Consider the following 22923-nt stretch of genomic DNA (forward strand, 5'->3'; position numbering starts at 1 on the left):
TATAATTTCACCTATCATAAGCCCTGAGGGAGGAACCAATATTAACTGAATTCCAAACTGATGCTCCTCTATATTTATTTCTTCCAACAACTGTCTGAGATGGGTGTAATTATTCTCCCATTTCACAAAGGGAAACACTGTGGCTCAGGAAGGTGAAACTACTCGCCCAAGCAGAAAAGCAAGTTACTAAGATGCGGCAGTTTCAGAATTTGAACCCACGTATCAAATTCTGAAGCCTGTGGGGGCATGCTTTCCACTATGTCACACGGCCTTGAGGAAGCTCTGCAATTAGCTTTAAGACCCGTGGCTTCAGCAGGCCAACCAAGTGGGCCAATCAGTATTCGGTGAGGGAGGGTGGAAGATCTGGGGGTCACAGGGGACGTGGATCAGCTTTGTATTTGGCAGTGGGAAGGGCTGGTGGTTCGGGAGAGCTCTCTCTGCCGGATCCCAGGAGGAATGGATCAGTGGGAAGGATCAGAGACTCGGTATTGCTGAGCCAAGGGAAAAGTTAGAGCTCTGTGCAGCCGCATGGGTTGTTTTAAAATGAAAAATGCTTGTAGGCAGCTCCTTGGAGTCTGGTTGGGCTGGGGCCTCAGGATGGATGGAGGAAATCCAACAGCTGGTCTGACCTATTTGCTGGACTGAGCACCCTCAGTGGTGGCTCTTAAGAGAGAAAGCCCCCCTCTCTTTGCTCGCCTTTCCCGGGGACTGCCAGGCCCAGGGGCCCTGCAGCCCTCTGTACCCTCACCTCCACATTCAGGTCAGCTCCGGCATCCAGCAGCATCTGAACCATCGCCTCGTCCCCACGGACACAGGCGTACATCAGGGGGGTCATGCCCTGCGGTGAGTTAAAAACCAGAGAACGGAGAAGGTTTACAAGGTGGCTGTGTCACTCGACAATAACAAACGGAAAATCTTACTCATGTGAAAGAGACTACGCTTGTTCTCCGAATCCAGCATTCTAAAGTAAATGTACAGCCCTACAATCCTCCATATTTTGAAAACCAATATGAAAGCAAGAAGAGAAACATAAATTGTCTTTTTTTTTTCATTTATCTGGGCTTAAGTTGGAGGATTTTGTTTGTTTGTGTGTCTTAGGGTGCAACAGATCTAAGAGTGTTTGCTAAAACAAGTGGCTGGTTTAACTGAAACCTCTTAGGAACTTTCTGGATTCTGTAATATCAGCCCTAAGCTATCTGATCGGTAAATACTGTTTCCATGGCATTTTCTCTGTCAGGATTTAACAAGTGTCGTCTTTGCTCTGTACGGCCTGCTGGTCAGTGTCAAATGAAATTGGTGCCTCTGAATATGACCTCAGCACTCATCTGCTTTGACATTATCATTTACAAGCAAAAGGCAAGAGAATGAGGAATGATTTTCAGGAATTCCATATTTGCCCATGATTCCTGCTTATTACAAAGTACCATAACCAACAGGAAGTAAGGGGTGGATTTTTCAATAAACAGTGCTGTGAAGAAAGCTATGTGGGAAAGTGTTAAAGTTAGAGCCTTATCTCATACCATACACCAAATCATTTACAGTTTGATTAGAAATGTAGAGAAAAAAATTAAAACCATAAAAGACATCTAACTGAATCTGTTTCTAAAAGGTATAAAAGTAATGGAAGAAAGCACAAAAGAAAGTCTTGACAGCATTGAGGATGTGAGATTGAAAACATAAACAAAATTAAGAGGTAAACAATAAATTGAGACATATGTGTCACATTATCACAAAGGGTTATATGCCTAATATGTAAAGAGCACTTTGAAATAAAGAAGAAAACCAATTAAACTCTAATGAAAAACAAGCAAAAGAGAGTAAAAGATTAACAGGGTACACATAAATAGTTGGAGAGTGTGTACAAGGAAACAGTCCCTGAGGAAGTAATTTGAGATTGAAGACCTTAAGATAAATTGATGCATTTGAGCAACTATTTCCACTTTAAAAAATTTCTCTAATGAAATAATCAGATTTGAGCAAAGACTTGAGTAGTGAGTATATCTCTCTCAGTACTATTGATTTAAGTAATTTCAAACAATCCAACAACTGAACTATGTTTAACTGAACAAATAATATGACCACTTTGTTAGTTGCTCATTCGTGTCTGACTCTTTGCGACCCCATGGACTGTAGCCCCCCAGGCTTCTCTGTCCATGGAATTCTCCGGGCAAGAATACTGGAGTGCCTTGGCATTTTCTTCTCCAGGGGATCTTCCCGACCCAGGGATCGAACCCAGTTGGCCCACATTGCAGGCAGATTCTTTACCATCTGAGCCAATGTATCCATTTGAAGTGATTTTAAAGAGAATATTTAATGATATTATGAAGTATCTTAAATATAAAATACTGAAAAAAAGAAAAAATATAATAAATCCCTGTTTTTTTAAAAAAAATAATGTGTGTGTGTGTATTAGGGCTCCATTGGTGTTGCTCAAAAAAAATTACTAGCTAATATCCCATCTCTGGAACTTGCTGCATGAGCTGCTCATGTGAGAAACAGCTCCATCTGTCTTGTGATTTTCCATCTGGGGCTAACATTGAAAGCTGCTGTTTGTTTTCTCCACGCATGACATCTTTCACCCACACGGGGACATCTCCCCAATAGACACACAAGCTCTCTGGACGTCACTTTTAGGGGTTTGGGAGGTGGCTGACTAATTCTGAGGCATCTCCTAGGGTCCTTCAGAATGACTTTTGTGTATCTTAAACATATCCTGAAAGTTTGGTGAAAATCTGCTTGGATTAGTTCCATGATGCACTAAGAGGCCGGCAGAGAACTAATTTTAACCATGCCGGAAAAAGGACTTGAAGGATACATGCTAAATATAAATGATAGTTATTTGGATGATGGCATTATTTCCTTTCTGGAATAAGTCTATTTTTCTCTATTTTCCATTTCAGCTGCAATGATCACGTGAAACTTCTATAAGGATGAACAAGGATACTTTTGTAAGATATTTTAAAAACTTAAAAAATAAAAACTAAGGGAAAAAAACCAATAGGAACAACAACAACAAAAAATCACTTTTCATCACCAGTAGAGGGAGCCTCTATTCAGTGCCTGCTGTTTCCCTCTTGCCCTAGGGCGGGGCGTATGGTGGAGGCGGGGTGGCTATTCAGACATTGGGAGGGCCCATACCTGTTCGCTCATGGTGTTGATCCCATCGGGCCCCAGGAGAGACACTGCCTGCTTCACCAGGTCTGTCCGCCCACAGTTCAGCATCCGGAAACCCAGGTCCTGCTTAAACTTGGCTTCGATGGCCACTGCGTCCAGCTTCCGAGAAGCGCAAAAGCAGTCGTCAGCCCTAAGGAAGGAAGAGATTGTCAGTTGGGTGCCGTGGCTTCATCAGGGTTGTTCCTTGGAGAGCACAGAGTTAGGAACCACCAAGGAGACTTTTCATTTGCTGTTCATGTCAATTGCTCATTTCTAGGCTCCAGTTCCTGGATAAGGGCATGGCAACTCACTCCTGTATTCTTGCTTGGAGAAACCCATGGACAGAAGAGCCTGGTGGGCTACAGTGGTGGGCTACAGTCCACAGGGTTGCAAAGAGTCAGACACAACTGAAGCGACTTAGCACACACACACAGGCTCCATTTAGAATACGGATATCTCTTGATCCTTCCTGCTTTGTAACTGATGCTTAGCCTTGTCTCTCCTCTGCTCCCACAGCATACTGAGCTAAGAATAATCATGGCTAATATTTACTGATTGTATACTCTAGGCTAGGCTCTCTAGTATTGGAGAAGGCAATGGCACCCCACTCCAGTACTCTTGCCTGGAAAACCCTATAGACAGAGGAGCCTGGTAGGCTGCAGTCCATGGGGTCTCGAAGAGTCTGACACGACTGAGCCACTTCCCTTTCACTTTTCACTTTCATGCATTGGAGAAGGAAATGGCAACCCACTCCAGTGTTCTTACCTGGAGAATCCCAGGGACAGGGGAGCCTGGTGGGCTACCGTCTATGGGGTCACACAGAGTTGGACACGACTGAAGTGACTTAGCAGCAGGCTCTCTGGTATAGTCTTTACATGAGTTAATTCGTTTACTCCCCACATAACCCCAAAAGGGAAGCACCTGCGCCTTTAACCATGGGAAACAGACACAGATATAGGACTCACCCAAGGCTACAGAGCCGATAAGCAGTGGAGCTGGGATGCGAGCCCAGGGCAGTCTGTGGAGAGCTGGCCTGGGTACCTGCTGTGTCACCCTGTCCCCTCACCACAACTCATACTATTTGCCTCTTTCCTTGTTTAAATTCTCCTCCAGCCTGGGGACTTTTGAGAGCAGATACCCTGTCTAACAAGTCTCTGCATCTGGTCCAGACAGCACACAGTATGTGGAGGTATTAAAAATGTTAGCTGAATGGACACGGAAGGCCTGGAGTCTCTACTTCCAAAGTGGAAGCATGGCAGAAATCTGGCAAGATGAAATAAGAGTCCTAGTGGCAATATGCACCAGAAAGTAATCGAGCCAGTGAGGCACGGGGAGCCAGCTTAGGGAAGTGTAGGGAGGAGAGTCAGGGATTCGAGAAAGGCGTACAAATTCTACTTGTAAAGGATGTCACCTTCTTCTCATGGTGAATTATCAAATCAAATGACCAAGCATTTACTGAGTGCCTGTTTGCAAGAGGTGCACAAGGTCCGGAAGGGCAGAGGGCACAGGCCCTGGTCACCGGGGTGCCTCGTGGTGACTGCGGTGACAGGTGATCAGAGACGCGCACCAAACAGAACCGAGGGGATCCAGCAAGGCTTCCTGGGGGGTGCCTTGAGATGTGTTTTAAATAAGGAGAGAGATGTGTTTACATAAGGAGAGAGAAGGACAGAGTGTAGGAGAACCTGGAGCAGGTCTTGTCTGAGTAAAGGTGTAGACATGAGATGTGGTGGGCTACAGGAGCTAACTGGAGCCCAGGAGCTGAGGGAGGGGCACTTTACTTAATCCTAAGACTATCCTTAAGAGCCACTGAAGGTTTCTAAGCAAGCACGGGAGTGATATGGTTGGAGGGCCAACTCTGGGAGAGAGTGGAGGATGAATTTGAGGGGAGCTGGCCCTAGAGGTGGAGAGATGTGTTAGTGCTAAAAGAACCAGCTGGATGGGAAGAAGTCACTGCTCAAGCAGGAAGTGACAAAGGCTGAGTGCAGGCTGGGAGGAGCAGAGGACGAGGGTTTTGTCTTCTCTATGAGCAGGCACCCATTTCTCAGATGATGGCCCTTGTCCCGAGGCTGGTGAATTCCATGCCCTGCATCAGCGGGAGTCAGCGCTGGCACGGACCCCTTCATATTCCTGCTCCTTGCTGATTCTGGGGGCGGATACTCAGGAAAGGAGCCAGGGGTTTAGAATTCCTGGTTCTAGTCCTGCCTCTAACTAACCCACTTTGTGGCAAGAGGAATGGTTAAGTTTGCCAGGGAACTTTGGTTTTTATTCTTGGGGGAAATGAGAGGAAGTATTGTTCTGAGAGTTTGTGGCACTAAGGCTCCTCAGTAGGGCTAGGACCTGGGGGAAAGAACCTGGGGGATGAAGAGCAGAGGGAGTCCTAGGAATCGACCGAGATGGGTGTGCCCTTGGCCTTTCACCGGGTTCCTGATCTATCCCTCATTTCAGCTGGCAAAGGAACCTTGGAGGAAGGCTGTCCTGAAATAGGAACCCAGTCATAGGTGATGGTAGGGATCTTAGAGGACACTAGGAGTTTGCTTCTGGCCACCAGAGGGAGCTGATGCAGTGAAGATGGAGTCCAGAGAAAGGAAGCTAGATTAGACCTGGGGTAATTTGCACACAGGCCTCAGGGACTGGGCGTCACGCCAGGCCTCCAAGGGCCTATCTGTACAAGAGCCCTGGGAAGAACTAAGAAAGGTATTGCACTTGGACCCAGACTCTGGACTCCAAGATTAAGACTTTTTCACCGCAGGTAGGGGAGCCAAGACCACCCTGGTTGGAAGACTTTCCAGGGAAGCCCGAGAGCTCCCCAGGTGTGGGTGGGGAAGGGCTGAAGATGCCAAGTCTGACTTTAGGCCATGGCATCAGCACCCACGATGAGAAATTCTAGGGCACAGAATGTGGCTGTGCGCTAGGGTGTCTTAGTCCAGTTCATGGGAATTTGGACCTGGGATTCTTATAGCTAACGTGGCCAGAGTCAGCAAATAAAAATACTCTTGCAAATACTGAGCAAATTGAACTTTAAAAAGAAATCTGGGCAAGGGTAGAGCCACGTGCCATGACTTGAAAAGAACAGGAAATGAGATCATGGACCCCACCAAAGTGTAGACAGAGGGAGGGGTGGTGCTTGGTGTGGTAGTGGGCTTTATTTAAGGGACACATGTTCTCCACACATTGATTAAGGCAGACACTTTGGCCAAAATGAACAGGACAGAGAGAAGAGGGCTAGATCCTGGGGCACACATCACAGAAGCCTCCAGAAAGGGAGAGGTGGGGCCTGCAGGTGCTATACTGAGGTATCTGGAGCCCTGAGGGGGATGTGTGTGCATATCTCAGGGAGGGGGTATCTGATCTGACTAGTGGTAAGGAAATCTTTCTTGTAACAGACCACTGTCCAACTCTGGAAGAGGTTGCATTGTGAAATCTTGGGGAGCAAAGATGCTGTGAATTGTCACCATCACTGAATTTGCAATTTCCTCTCCTGTCTGTATCTGAGGCCCTTCTGCTCTCCTCAATGCCTGATTGCCTTTCTTAAATAAGCATCGTTTTTTGTTTTTGGAATCAAGCTAAGTTCTACGAGACTGGATGAAGGTTACTGAGGTGCGTCCTGTGAGTGGGCACCGGGAGGGGCGCTTATGGAAAGACACAGACACCACCCCATGTTCAGGGAGCTCCCAGGCTGGTAAAGCAATAATTCCAGGAACATTAGGAGAAGTGTTTACCAGCTACAGAGGTCCTTGATTTTAATTAGAAAGAGAGAAATGGCAAGAAAATTACTGTCGCTAAGATGATGAGGAGGATAATTGTTATTACAGGGAGCCAACATTTATTGAATACTTACTATTGAAATCTAAGCTCTTTCCATGTATTAACTTATACAACCAGCATGACAATGAAGGTCCTCTTGGGGGCCCTGTTCCAGAGATGAGGAAACTGCCCAAGTCATAGAGCTGGTAAGTGACAAGTCGGGAGTTGACCAGGCTGATCTGTGAGCCCTCACCCGGACGCTGGCACTTCTCTGTCATGCTGGCATGCTCACACATACAACTGCCTACTGGACCAAACAGCTTCAGTGGCTTTCAGACCCTCAAACTGAGCATGTCCCAGATGGAACTTTGTATGAACATTTGTCCACACCCACTCTCCATCCTCGTCCTCCTGTCATCCCACCCCCATAAAAGGCACCATTGCCCACCCCAGCGCTCTGGCTGGAACCTCCTCTCATTCCCATATCCATCCCATCAGCTGTTAATGCTGCCACTCAAATCTCAGACCCCAAATCCGCTCACTTCCCTTCACCTCCACGGCTCATACCCTGGTTCTAAACACCAGCATCTCTTGCTTAGAGGTCGTAACTTCAGTTCTAGGAAAGTGCTTGTAAGACAGAGTCTTTTCAGGTCTGGGCATATTTTTAAATCTCAGGTCTGTGATATTCTAGACACTTGCTGACAAACAAGGACTGTCGAGCACCAAGCACAGATGTAAGAATGCATCTTTCAGGCTCAGAATATGACAGAGCTTTGGCTTGGGTCATTAGCACGGGAGGACTGGAAAGGGACAGTTATTCAGGTTTTTATATTTTGGAAAGTCGTCTTTTGAAATATTTTAGTAAAAGTTTTCCATGTGATTTAATTTGTCACACACACACAAAAGCACTTTCATTCTTCTCTTTATCTGAACCAGTTTCTCACACAAGTTGAGAGTGAGCTTAAAACCTCTATGGGGCAATTCCTTGGTGGGCCAGTGGTTAGGATTCTGGCATTTTCATTGCCAAGGGTAAGGGTTCAATGCCTGGTTAGGGAACTCAGATCCCACAGGCTGCAGGGTGGGGCCAAAAAATTAATTAAAAAAATGTCTAAAGGACCATGTTCTGCCTCTGCTTAACATCTTTCAATGCCTTCCCATGTACTGAGAATAGACTCCAGCTCCCCATGCATGACCTGCCAGGCTATGGGGTGCTGGCCCTGACCTGCTCTCCAACATTCTCCTTCTGCCTTCATTCTCACTAGCAACTCGTCTCTCTCATCTGTCCCTTCAACTGGCCAAGGTCCTTCCCACCTCGAGGACATTACTTGCATAGTTCCCTCTCGCTAGAATGCCCTTCCCCTGGCTCTTTGCAGGCCTGGATCCTTCTTGCTTCTCAAGTGTGAGCTTGGATGTCCTGTCCAAAGGACATCTTCATTGACCATCTAAAGGAAGGCAAATTTCTCTCCTATCTTTATACACCTCAGCTCCAGGCCAGTTTCATCTGTATCCTTGTTAGCACTTTTCACAGCCTCTGACTATTTTATTGATATACTTTTTCACTTTTTAAAAAGCTTTTTTTTTTTTTTTTGCACACTTTTTAAATTAATTTTTTTTGGCCACTCTGTGCGGCATGTGGGATCTTCTGACCAGAGATCAAACCCATGCCCCCTGCATTAGAAGTGGAGTCTTAACCACTGGACCACCAGAAGAGTCCCTGGCACACTTTTTAAAAAAACTTTTTATTTTATAATGGAGAATAGATGCTATGGACTTTCCTGGTGGCTCAGGGGTAAAAGAATCCACCTGCCAATGCAGGAGACATGGGTTCCATCCTTGGCTCAGGAAGATGCCCTGGAGAAGGAAATGGCAACCCACTCCAGTATTCTTGCCTAGGAAATTCCATGGACAGAGGAGCCTGGGGGGCTATAGTCCATAGGATCGAAAAAGAGTTGAACATGACTCAGTGACTAAACAACAACAACAATAGCTGATTAACAAAGTTGTGATAGTTTCAGGTGGACAGCAAAGGGACCCAGTCATACATATACATATATCCATTCTTTCCCAAGGGCTTCCCTGGTGGTTGAGTTGGTAAAGAATCCCCCTGCAGTGCAGGAGACTCAGGCTGGGGAAGATCCCTTGAAGAAGGAAATGGCAGTCCACTCCAGTATTCTTGCCTGGAAAATCTCATGGACAGAGGAGCCTGGTGGGCTACAGTCCATGGGGTCTCAGAGTTGGACAGGACTTAGAGACTAAATCGCCACCACTACCACCATTCTCCCTCAAATTCCCCTCTCATCTGGGCTGCCACATAACATTGAGCAGAGTTCCCTGTACTATACAGGAGGTCCTTGTTGGTTATCCATTTTAAATACAGCAGTGTGTACCTGTCCATCCCAAACTCCCTAACTATCCATTCCCCTTTGAGCAGGTCAACTTCCTGAGGGTAGGACCGCATTTATCCTGTTATCTGTTGTATCCCCAACAGTGCCTGAAGCCTCATGGCACTAACTGATGGGTGATCCATGCATGAACCACCATTCGTTCTTGAGAACAGATCCCAGGAACTGCCTGTTCATCAAGAATCCCTTGGTCATGCAAAATAAGTAATTGTTTTGGTTACTGAATTCTGCTAGCCCATGCAGGCAGGCAAACTGAAGCAGGTAAGAAACAATTGCCATAAAGGTCTATGAAAACACGACTTTCTGTTCAACTGGGTTTGTTAGAAATTTTAACTCTGCAAAATCTTAGTTCCTGCAGCATTCCTGTACACACGACTCAGAGCTCCATTTACTCTTTCTGGAAAGTCTTGAGGGATTGGTCTTAGAAGGACCAGCAGGTCCCCCTGTGGCCTGGACAAATGTGCGTGCCTGTCCACGTGCAGAATTTATTTACGCAGAAGTCTACTAAGTCAGTCGCCTGGGGCTTTACCAGAAGGTAATCAACCCTGTGGTTTTCCCTTTGAGTGACTTTCAGTGATGCCGTACAAAATCTGATCAGTTTAAGTAAGAGGTCAGCTACCAAGGTGGTCAATTTCTCTGATTTCTCAAGGGCCCCGGCCCCAAGAGACTATTTTCGGTATTTCCTACCACTTCAGGAACATGACTTTAGAAAGATGTTTTCCAGGAGGCCTGCAGGCCTGAGGACTGCAGTTAATTGCACTGCCTTTTCTCCTCTGGGAAGGAGGCGGTATTGAGGCCAGAGCTGATACATTCTGCTGATATCTTTTTTTTTCCCCCTTGATGCACTCCAACTGACAGATTGAAGCTGGTGAAGCCTCAGACACATTTTATTCATTTATTAGTTTTAACGCTAGCATAGAGGTTCCGAGCATGACCTCTGGTTTTTCCCAGCTCTACTATTTAGCAGCTTCTTGATCACAGGGCAAGTTATTTAACCTCTGTGTTGTTCAGTTTTCTCATCTGTAAAATGAGCTTTTAGTAATAATACATTCCTTGTAGGATTTTGGGTGGGGATTAAATGAGATAATCCATGTACAGTGTGTGGAAGAGAACAGAGCTTAGCACACAGCACTCATTAAATGTGAGAGATCTCATAATCATTATTACAAATCACAAAGCGAGGTGTAGACTACAGAAAACACACTATATTTCAAAGAAGCAGATTCACAGACATGGAGACTAAAGAACATTTTAGGAATAGCACTTCTTAAGGCCTCACATTAGACACTGTATCTAACAAACTCTACCAGAATAAAGGCAGCCCTTTTCCTAGTGGGGAAACCTGCCCCAAGAAGGGCTGCCATTCCTGTCCTGTGTGCTTCTGCAGGCAAACTGGAAGTGATGACAACGGCTGGGCAGGGAGGAGGGATGGGAGTCACATTCGACGAAAGCACAGTTTCTGGAACAGTTCAATAGCAAGAAAAGGCAGAACCTCTCAGGATGCGGTCGGCCTACCCAGCCAGGCTCCCAGACCCCTTCACCTCCTCCATCCCTAGGACCAATCCGGTATCCGGCAGCTTCCAGGTTCCCTGAGCTCCAGTGGAACGCTGCTAAATTCCCTAGGCTGTGGGCTCAGAAGCCAGACTGCCTGGGTTTACCGCTTGGCTCTGCCCTCACTCACTGGTAACGCTGCACAAGTGACTTAATCTCCTTTGTGTTTCTCCTGCGTAAAATAGGGACACTAACATTACATGCTTTACTCATCTAACAAAGACTTAGAAAGCAACGACCATGGACCAGGCATATCATAAATTTTTTTTACAAATATTCACTTGTTTAACTCTCATGATAACCCTATGATTGAAGTCGCTTAGTCATGTCTGACTCTTTGTGACCCCATGGAATATAGCTTGCCAGGTTCCTCCATCCATGAGATTTTCCAGGCAAGAATACTGGAGTGGCTTGCCATTTCCTTCTCCAGGGGATCTTCCCAACCCAGGGATCAAACCCGGGTCTCCCGCACTGCAGGCAGACTCTTTACAGTCTGAGCCACCTGGGAAGCCTCAATAAACCCTATGAGAAAGGCATTACTGTTATCATGAACCTGTCTTACAGATGAGGAAAATGAGGCACAGAGTGGTTAATTAACTTGTTCATTGTCACACAGCTGACAAGGCGGAGTCAGGGTTTGAACTCAAGCAGTCTGGATCCAGAGTTGGTCCTACTGACTAGTCTTACACTGTCCAGTTCTTAGTGATGTGCTGGCAACCACTGGGTTTCCAAAGGGACTCCCCATAACCCTGGGACCTGTACCCCCAAAGGCCTACACAGTTCTCACAACCATGACCTCCTCATCAGTGATAATTAAAAAGAAGCTACGCTTCCTGCATGCTCATTATGTACCAGGTGCTGTGCGAAGTACAGCACCCACCACTTCAAAGGAGTCTCTCCTTGAAGGAACTGTTGCTATCATTATTCCCGTAATACTGGCAAGGAAACTGAGGCTCAAGTCTGAGCGACCGACGCCAAACCTCTGAAACAACGCAGGAAGCGGAGCCCAGGGCCCAGCACCAGACTCCACATCCCTGTCTGGCTTCTTCCTTGCTACTGGGGGTGGGGAGCTTAACCTCCCTCAGCCTCTGTCCATTACAGCCTCTGTCTGTTACACTCTGCAAAGCAGGCGTGACAGCAACAGTACTCACTGTCTCTATCTTCAAGGAGGATTAAACATGATACTTTTGAACTGCTCAGCACAGTGTGTGACCATAATTGCCCAATACATGGGATGCATACTTAATACGACACTATTATGTTATAATTGCAGGTCCTCTTTCTAGGGATTTAATCAGGCCATCTGGAATCTCGGTCCCCCTTCCCCATCCTCCAACTGAACAATCCTCCAGTCCCAAGGCAGGTCTTTCCTCGCCCCCACTGACAGCTTCAGTTTCCTTGTGTATAAAATGGGGGTGTTGAGTTAGTCAAGCTCTTGTGCCTCCAAGCATGGACATTCTTTGAGTTTTTGATGGGTTTTCTGGTGCTCATATACCACTATTTACTGGGCGACAGCTTTTCTCCCTGACTCCATCCTGACATTTTAATTCTCAGTTTTTGCTTTTATTTCATGCAAATACTTATTACTGCAGCCAAGAGGGTCTCCTGGGAGAGAAACGCATCTAGTTTCCCAGCTTACTGGGCGCTGGATGAGGCCAACCTGGGAGGAAACAAGTCCAAGAATTTGCCAGTTTACACTTTTATTCAAAAACAGCCCAGTGGTCCTCGAAGAGCCACAAGGAAAGCCACCCTCTGTCTCTGCCTGGAAGGGAATTTTAGGAAGGAGGGAGAGATGCCTGGCCTAGGAGCAGAGGGGCAAACTATAGGTCAGTGCATTCCTAACACCCATGTTGCTCACCAGCACAAGGTTTGAAAACAGCTGGAAAACTTTGATGTGAGGCATATACATGCCTCGTTCTTGTCTCATTTCCAGTCGAGTCCACTTATTGGTGTTCCTTGCCTGGTTCTGGGATGTCTGAGTTTGGACTATGGACTAGGGAAGGTTGGTATGGAATAAATTCTAGTATCATAGATGGGTATGAAGAAGCCAATATTTTACAAAATCTTGGTTAATTCATTCATTCAGAATGAATTATAATCACCTATTATATTTCAAGCAGTATTTAGTATTTCAGGCATACTAAAAATATTTTATTGGTTTTCAAACAATAATAGTGATATAATAATAACAAACTCATACAGTACTTATTGTGTATAAGGAATTGTTCTAATTTTAATATATATATTTTATTATATATATATGCTTTCAATAAACATATTTTGTTACATGCATATGTGTGTATGTGCTCAGTCATGTCTGACTCTTTGTGATCCCATGGATGGCATCCCGCCAGGATCCATGGGATTTTTCAGGCAAGAATACTAGAGCAGGTTGCCCTTTCCTCCTCCAGGGAATCTTCCTGACCCAGGGATCGAACCTGAGTCTCCTGCATTGCAGGCAGATTCTTTACCATTGAGCCACCAGGGAAACCCCGTTATATACATATACACACATATATATGTGCATGCACACATCCACAAATATACTCATTCACAAATATGAACTTATCTAATCCTTACTTTAACCCTAGAAAATTTATCTTTGTTGTTCAGAAGAAGAAACTGCAGCACAGAGAGGCTAAGAAAATTGCCCCAGGTCACAGAGCCTGAAAGTAGTAAGCGGAACTGAGATTTGAACCAGGCAGGCTGTTGCTGGAGCCCTGCTCTTACCACCATACTCCCCTGTCTCTCTGTGCTACCAAAGGCCTCCCAAGTTCTTCTGATTCTATTCAAATGCTGCCTGGGTACCTACTAGATGCCAAGTCCTGGGCTGGGTGCCAAAGAAATATAAATTCCTAATCACAGCCTTCAAATTCAAGGTTGTGCTGTGGCTGTCCCTCTGGAACGTTCCCCACCTCCCAATCATTTCTTCCTTCTCACTGTCCCAGCCACGAGGCCTGCTTCCCACTCCATACACACATTTCCCTACCTCTTTCTTGCCTGCATGCATGCTGTGTCCCTCACTGAAAATTCTCCCCCCAAATTGTTCTTTCCTTCAAGTCAAATTCTAGACCCAAGGTTATAGCTTCTGACCTACGGAATCCCAGAAGGTCAGTGCTAAAGGACAGCACTCAGCTCAATACCTTATCTTCCTAAGGAAACTGGAAGCCTGAGGAGATTTCACTAATTTCTAGGGGTCATAGGGAGATTGCTTGGAGAAGGGAAAGGCAACCCACTCCAGTATTCTTGTCTGGGAAATCGCATGGACAGAGGAGCTCGGCGGGGTCCACCGGGTCGCAGAGAGTCAGACACGTCTAAACGACTAACATTTTCACTTTCACACTAGATGTATTTAGGAGCAGAATTCATGTCTTCTAAGGTCATTTAGCAAGTCTTCCTATGGATACCTTTAGGTGTTGCAGGTACCTCAAACAAGGGTGATTTTGTCTCCCAGGGGACATCTGGCAATGTCTGGAAACATTTCTGGCTGTCCCAACTAGGAAGGTGCTACTGGCATCTAGCAAGTAGAAGTGAAAGATGCCACTAAACATTCTACAATACACAGGATGATGCCCCAACAGTGATTCAGCCCAAGATGTTAACAGTGCTGAGGCTGAGAAACCCTGGTGGAGGGAAATACAATTTTTTTTTTTTTTGCATCATCTCATGTATCAGGCAGTTCTCATTACAGGATTCTGTAAGCGTGACAATAAAATGGTACCTTCAGAAATGAATCGTGAAATGGCAAATCAGAGAACTAGGCCTCACTTGGATAGAGGCCCTCAGGCCCCCTCCTCAACACATTTTCCCAAGGAAGCCAAAGTCCTTTTCAGAGCCTTCAAGTCCCCTCAGTAAGGAGTTTTTCCTTTTCTTTTGGGTAGCAAAAAGACGAACAAATTGAGACTGTTTTGTGCTGAAGTAAGTCACACTGAGATCTCTGTGCACCTTTCTGAGAAAAAAATTACATGATTGCAGCAAATGGAACATATAATGCTTGCAAAGTTCGGAGAAATCTTTGTCCAAAAGTTGTGCCCACTTGCTGTTTAATGCTGCTATTGAAGTACTCTGTACTTTAAAGAGCCAGCTCATTAAACCTGTCGTGGATAATGTAACAAAAGTGTGATTCCATATTATCCTCCTCCCAGCCCATCTTTTCTGCCTTGTGAGATGTAGCAAGGGGCCTGAAAACTTTCTCCTCCTTAGAAGTAAATGCTCAGTTAGTGGCAAAACCCACTTTGCCAAAATAGAAATTCTAGGTCTGTTCAAATATGTGAAAAAAGACATCTCAAACACCAGGTGTAGGTAAACCAAACTGGTGTGTTCATATCTGAACATGTTGTCATGTTACTTTGAGTAGAAAATAATGAACCGTAGTTACATGTCTCTTGCTCTGGCAGCATGGCTTATTTTATTCTATTATCTGGAGGGTAATTGCTTTACAATACTGTGTTGGCTTCTGCTGTACAACAACTGTGAATCAGCCATGAAAAAAAAAAAGTGAAAGTGTTAGCTGCTCAGTCATATCCTGACTCTTTGCCACCCTATGGACTGTAGTCCACCAGGCTCCTCTGTCCATGGAATTCTCCAGGTAAGAATAGTGGAGCAGGTTGCCATTTCCTTCTCCAGGGGATCTTCTCAATCCAGGGATCAGACCCAGGTTTCCTGCATTGCAGGCAGATTCTTTATATACCCCCTCCCTCTTGAGCCTTCCTTCCTCCCACTCACGGCTTAAGAGTTGAAAATAAGGCCTTTCCTTACAGAAAGGAGTCACTCTTGATTTTGGCAAGCCCTTAATGTATCTTTTTTTTGGGCAGAGATTCACTGCTGTCCTCCAGAATCCTTTACCTTTTTTTTATGTATGAATTGTAGAACCTGAATTTTTAGCTGGGCACATGTCTGCCCAGATAAAGACTACATTTCCCAGGTTCCCTTGCAGCTAAGTGCTGACCAATAGGGAGTGAGGGGAAGTGATGTGTGCAATCTCTGGAGCAGGCCCTATCCTACGTTCCCTCTTCCCACCGACAGCCATAGCCCTGGTGGGTAGGGTCAGCCATGTTGGGCTATGCAGAGAAAGGTATCACCTAAGGGATCACAGAGCAACAAGAGGGAGGGTGCCTGGGTCTCTGACCTGGAGCTGCCATAACACCCCAGACTGCCCAAGCCTTGATTGTTAGATGAGGAAAATGTTAAGCTCCTGTTTTATCCAAGCCACAAGCATTTCATATGTATGTTACAGCTAATGAATCTATATCCTAATTAATCCATTCCACAAATGGATCTTTAATTTAAATCAATTCAGTGAAGCACTAATATATAGTGGCTATTGCACTGGGTGCTGAAGATCAAAGATGAAACACCACCGTCTAAGGGATTCTAGAAAGAATGGATAGTCTTCTTCATAAAAAATTTCACAAATAAATGAACCAATTCCTGAGATGTAAAGGGCAAAGTTCTATTGTTACAATCCCCAAATTAATTCCTATTAACACCAATCCCATAAACAGATCTGCACATTGAAAACATTTTTTTTCCCTCTATTTTTTGGCCATGCCATGTGGCATACAGGATCTCAGTTCCCTAACCAGGGATCAAAATTGTGCCCTCTGCAGTGGAAGCATGGAGTCTTAAGCACTAGACTGCCAGGGAAGTAAGTCTCCAGATCTGCACATTTTTTTTTCTGTAAAGGGCCAAAGAGTAAATATTTTAGGCTTCATGGGCCATTTGGTCTCTGCCACAAATACTCAGCTCTGCCTTGGTAGTGAAAGTAGTCATAAACAATGATAAACAAATGGGCATGCCTATTTCCCAATACAACTTCTTATACAAAAATAGGTGGCAGGCAGCTCTAGCTTGCTGACTCCTGATCTATGGTAAAATAATTTAATAGGACGACCTTCTTTTGGGGATTGACAAGAAACATGGGGTGTTAAAGACAGAATTTTTTTAAAAAATGTTAAATTTTATTTAATCCAGTGTCTTCCAAATTTATTGAACCACTTCAAATTTTAAAATAATACTTATTAGTATCCCAGGACCAGCCTTCGAGGGTGCTGTTCCAAACACTGGCTAAGTAATTTTTACTGTTAGTGGGTTATTTTAGGCATACATAAAATATATAGTAGTACAATGACCCCGACATGTCCACTACCCAACCCAACTGAAAAAATAAAGCATTTTAAATACAAAGACCTCTGTACACCTATCTTGATTCCATCATCTCTTCTACCCTCCTGAGATTACCACCTCCCCTGAATTTGACATTTATCATAGCTATCTTGCTTTATATATATACGCTTTTACTATTTTATGAATTCCTACTAATATGTAGACTATTTTGCATGTTGGTAGGCTTTATGTAAATGTTAGCATTAAACCCAAATCCTGCCTCAACTTGCTTTTTTTGCACAATATTGTCTCTGAGATTTATATAATAATATGTAGCTCTAGTTCATTTATTTTCTTTGCTAGTTGGCATTCCTGTGAATGAACATAGCAGCATTTATTCATCTGTTCTCCAGTAGAAAGCTCGTTCCTTTCTCTTTTCTGTATTTTGTTATTACAAACACTGCATCTATAAACATCTTTGTACACAGGGGAGAGTTTCTCCAGGGTATAGACCTAGGAGTAGCATTATGTGTTTTCAAGTTTACTTGAAAGTGGATTCAGAGTCCCCTCTGGTGCTGTTTAAGAGTCCGTGCTCTTCTATAGCTTTTCTCAAATCCGCCAGTCTAATGGGAATGAAATACACAGTAGGGTGTGGTTCCAGATCTCATTTCCAGGGTTACTAGGAAGGCTGAGCCTCTTTTCATATATTTCTTGGACTATTTTTATGTTACTTCTCAGGGATCTTTGGCCTTGGATGATGCTGACAGGGTAGATTGACACAGGAGACTGACAGGCATAAAAATTTCTAAGGAGAACTAAGGCTAGAGGCTGATCCTTCCAAGATGAACCAGTGTGCCTCGTTCAAAAGTCTGTTTCCCATTTCCCAATGCTGATTCTTTGACTGAAGTTACCTTAAAAACTAATTTTTATGGGAGTATAGTTGCCTTACAATGTTGTATTAGTTTCTTCTGTATAGCAAAGTGAATCAGCTAAACATATATATATCCCCCCTTTTTTGGATTTCCTTCCCATTTAGGTCACCACAGAGCACTGAATAGAGTTCCCTGAGCTATACAGTGGGTTCTTGTTAGTTATCTATTTTATAACTAATATCCATAGTGTATATATGTCAGCCTCGATCTCCCAATTCATCCCACCCTCCCTTCCTCCCTTGGTGTCCATGCATTTGTTCTCTATGTCTGTGTCTCTATTTCTGTTTTGCAAATAAGATCATCTATACCTTTTTTTTTAAATTCCACATACATGCATTAATATATGATATTTGTTTTTGAAATTACTGTTTTAGTGGAGAGAACTTGGGCTTTGGAGTCAGACAGGCCTGGTTCTAATCCAAGATGAGGCTCTTTCTACATGAGATGGTAGCCAGATTTCCCAGCCTCCTGGAGCCCCAGTTCCCTCAGGTGTGAAGAGGAAAATAGTCTTGCATGCAGACAGGGGAGACTGAACAATGTGAGAAGCACCCAGGACAGTGTCTGGTCTACAATTCATGATCGTTCCCTCTGTCATCCTGTGCAATAGAGGAGATGTGAGCTGAAGCTCTGCTCATTCTTTCACCCTCTGCACACCTCAGTTTCCCCCACGGGGAAAAGTGTCACACCATTTACACACAGAAAATCAGACCACAAAACTGAATAACCCACAGAGCTCGAAAAGACTTTGGAGATCACCCAGTCTGGTGGTTCCTCATCTGTCATAGGGTGATTCCATGAGCTTGTAAAAGACAAGTTCACTTTGGAAAAAACGGCACATATGCTCTAATCGCTGGGTTGACTACAAACTTTCTGAAGGATGGGACCTGCTCCTTCATCGTTACCCAGAGCACCACTGTCATGACCTTACATGAAGGACTTTGTATAAGGATATGGCTGTATGGTAAGTACTGGTTGGCTGGCTTATTGCTAAGGGAAGTTAACACTTCTGTGTAACTAACATTTTCACCTAGAGTTTGGGAGGTTTGCTCGCAGATGAGAAAATAAGCATCTTGGACAGAAATTTGACTCAAGAGGGGACCCCCTCCCCCCCCAAAAAAACCCTGTTCCCAGAAAGTCAAACATACTCTCAAACTTCCGGACTGAATCTGAAGCCCCAGTCGGAAGTGAGCCCCAAATACCATTTAAGATTTAGTTTTCTGCCTTTCTGTAAGCACCAAATGTGTTTGTTTTACTTTCAACACTTTGGAAGCTCAGAACAAATTCCAAGTGTTGGCAAACTGTGTGCGGGTACAATCTGGTTTCTGCCCACGCTGGGCTGTTCAAACTGCTGCTTCGGGCCCTGGTGTCTCCCGCACTGCCAAGCCGAGGCGCCTCCTGTTGGTCTGCATCTTCTCTGCCCGTGGATAGCCTCGGATGCTGGCAACCCCTCCCCATCTCAGTTTCCTACATCTGCTACCTCACTTTCTTCAGGCTTTTCTCGGACCTGGGAGCCCTCACCTTCTGTCTCGTGATGACGCCTCTTCATTGGTCCTTTTCCTGGGCTTCAGGCCTACCCATGACTTCAGTGGCCACCAGTCTGCCAGCGTGCCTCCCCAAAGCATCTCAGTTAAGACCTTTCTTCTGAGTTCCCTGCCTGAACCTCACCTGCCTACCACTGTCTCCATGTTGCTTTGCATCTGAATTAGGTAGGAAAAGTCTTGTCTGTCACGTCTAGTATCAGCAACACACTTGGTAACAGCCCTTTGTATCATTCATTCATTCAACAAGTATTTACTGGGCTCCAACTATGTGCCCAGTAAACGTGGGCCTGCCCATGTTCTGTGGCAGGCCCCGCAATCAAGGAAACAGATTTCTGGCCCAGCCCTAAAGAGAGAAAGAAGCTACTCTTTGAGATAAAGGCTGAGCTATGACTCTTTCTTCTGGAGTATTCTATGCCCCCTCCCTAACCTCTGACCACTTGGGACAAGCCCCCATCAATGAAAGGCCGTATCTGTTGTCTATACATCTTCCTTTCTGTTGTTGTTTCCTGCTAGTGACTTCATCTAAGGTTGCAAGTACAGCTGGTAACAGACAATCAACAACTTTGGTCAAAGTTCCAGGATACCATCCAATGATGGTCTTCAAAAATCCCACACTTCAGAGAAAATATAAAACCTGAGTATCCCGAGGAACTCGGAAATCACTGAGGTGGGGACAGTGGCCCCCAAGCCAGTCAGCCCCAATCAATTTTCTTCCTGCACTTGGAGGGGGGACTGAGCCACCAGAGAAGAAGGGCCAGGGCACACCTGCCTTCAGCCTGGGCTACAAACCACATCCCTTGTTGGCACACTAGCACATCGCTTCAAGATATTTATTCCTCGTCCCTCTTAGAGGAAGTTGAGGCTATTGTTTTTGGTAATCAGGAGAAGCTGACCTCCTTGGTCCCCAATGGGGGAGCAAGGATATTCGCTAATATTTAATGTGCATCTTCTGTGACACGAGTATGCTACATGATTTACCTGCTGTGTGTGTGTTCAGTCACTCAGCCATGTCTGACTCGTTGCGATTCTATGGACTGTAACCCACCAGGCTCCTCTGTCCATGGGATTTTCATAGCAAGAATACTGGAGTGGGTTGCCATTTCCTTCTCCAGGGAATCTTCCAGACTCAGGAATTGAACCATGTCTCCCACATCTCCTGCATTGCAGGCAGATTCTTTACTGCTGAGCCACCAGGGAAGCCCAGTTTACTTCCTACGTGGTGTTAAATGGTTTAATTATATCATTTTACTTAATTCTTCTGATAAAGAGTGGGAATATTATGGTTCCTATTTTATAGATACAGAAATTGAACCCCAGAGAAGTGCATAACTTGCCTAAGGTCACACAGAGAGTAAGTAGTCAAGCCAGGATTTGAACCCAGGCAGTCCGGCTATAGGCCTGCACTCCTAGGCACTCTGCTTGGCTCCTTCTCTAATAAGATGACAACATGAGCCCTTAATTCTCTGGCAATCTTCCTCTGATGGAGGAGCCTGACACAGACTCTCTCATTTCCATGGACAACCAAGTGGGCAGCATCTGGCACTCAACATTTTCAAAATTGAACCCACTGTTACTTCTCTGACATTGTCTGTGTCCTGTATTTGTTAATAGCGTCCTTAGCTACACACTCCCCAGAAACCTGAGTCAAACTCTAATATAAAAGTTTTTGGAGGGGAAAGGGTTATCACATGCACATGCTACCACATACAACAGGGGAGTAAATTTCCCTCCCATTTCTGGCTCCCCCATATGATGGCTGAATTAGGTCTCCCCCACCCCCAAGAGATATGCTGAAGTCCTAAGCACCTAACCCACAACTATGAAGTGAAGGTAACTTTATTTAGAAATAGAGTCTTTGCAGATACAGTCAAGTTAGATGAGGTCATTGTTGTTGTTTAGTAACTAAGTCATGTTCTTGTGACCCCATGGACTATAGCCCACCAGGCTCATCTGTCCAGGGGATTCTCCAGGCAAGAATACTGGAGTGGGTTGCCATTTCCTTCTCCAGGGCATCTTCCCGACCCAGGGATCAAACCCTCATCTCTTGCATGGCAGGTGGATTCTTTACCACTGAGCCACTGGCAAAGCCCCACATGAAGTCATTGGGGGTGGGCCCTAATCCAGTTTAACTGGTGTCCTTTACAGGAAGGTGGAGGTTTAGACACAGAAACAGAGAGAAGACAGCCATGTGAAGGAGGAGGGCAAGACTGGAGTGATGCTAGCACAAGCCAAGGAACACGGGGCTACTAGAAGCTGGAAGGGAACAGAAAGGATCCCCCTCCAGGTACTTCGGAGGGAGCATGGCCCTGCTGACACCTTGATTTTGGACTCTAGTCTTCAGAACTGTGAGACAGTAAATGTCTGTTGTTTTAAGTCACCAAGTCTGTGGTGCTTTGTTTCAGGAGCCATAGAAAATGGATATGCTGCTGCTGCTGCTAAGTCGCTTCAGTCATGTCTGACTCTGACCGATCCCCTAGACGGCAGCCCACCAGGCTCCCCCGTCCCTGGGATTCTCCAGGCAAGAACACTGGAGTGGGTTGCTGTTTCCTTCTCCAATGCATGAAAGTGAAAAGTGAAAATGAAGTCACTCAGTCATGTCTGACTCTTAGTGACCCCATGGACTGCAGCCTACCAGGCTCCTCTGTCCGTGGGATTTTCCAGGCAAGAGTACTGGAGTGGGCTGCCATTGCCTTCTCCGAGAAAATGAATATACCCAGTTTTCTAATTCCCCTCCTTGGCTGGTTATTGGTTTCATGCATACTCTTCCAAAGACAATCTAAACATGGATATAGAAAATACTCAGTTATGTTATTTCACACAAGGGCGACACCTCATACACTATTATCTATAGTCTTTTTCACTTGATAACCCATCAGGACTAATTTCAAAAATTATAATAAGTATATGTAACAGAAAAACTGACAATTTTAATATTAAACAAAAATTTTTTTCATGCCACACAGTATGTGGGATCTTAGTTTCCCAACCAGTGATCGAACCTGTACCCCCTGCACCAGAAACGCAGAGTCTTAACCACTGGACTGTCATGGAAGTCCCTATTTTTAACATTTTAAGTGTACAATTCTGTGGCATTAAGTAATTCACATTGTCATGCAACCACCATTACCAACCACCTTCAGAACTCTTTCATCTTCCAAACTGCAACTTGGTACCCACACTAACCCCAGGCCCCTCTGTCCACAGCACACCAGGGCCATTTCCAACAATGCTCAGTCCCTCACCCCTTACATGTGTCCCCAGGTTTCATCTTCTCTAGCCTCTTTCCCCATCTCTCCATACCCACTGCTTCTGCATCAGTCCAGCTGCCAGCATCTCTCACCTGGATCCCTGTAAGAGTGTCTTCATTCCAGGCCCTTGCTGCCTCAGCCCACGTCCCCTACCACCAGCCCCTCTCTCTAAAGCACTGCTGTCACTCTCATCCCTAACCATCTGGGATGGCTCCTCCCTCCCACAGAATAGTGGCAAAATCCTTTG

The 22923-nt window shown here is 45.2% G+C and overlaps 1 protein-coding gene across 1 annotated transcript in view; it reads right to left on the reverse strand.

The window, feature by feature from the left end:
* BTBD11 (BTB (POZ) domain containing 11) overlaps positions 1–22923 on the reverse strand; it is a 330664-nt gene that overhangs the window by 47982 nt on the left and 259759 nt on the right. Inside the window, exons 6-7 of the mRNA XM_010853458.1 lie at positions 3139–3304; positions 749–838 (exon numbers count right to left, since the gene is read on the reverse strand). Coding sequence (XP_010851760.1) covers positions 749–838; positions 3139–3304 — 256 coding nt within the window. The remainder of the gene's footprint in view (positions 1–748; positions 839–3138; positions 3305–22923) is intronic.

Source organism: Bison bison, unplaced genomic scaffold (assembly GCF_000754665.1).
Source record: "Bison bison bison isolate TAMUID 2011002044 unplaced genomic scaffold, Bison_UMD1.0 scf7180017864327, whole genome shotgun sequence".
Classification (NCBI taxonomy): domain Eukaryota; kingdom Metazoa; phylum Chordata; class Mammalia; order Artiodactyla; family Bovidae; genus Bison; species Bison bison.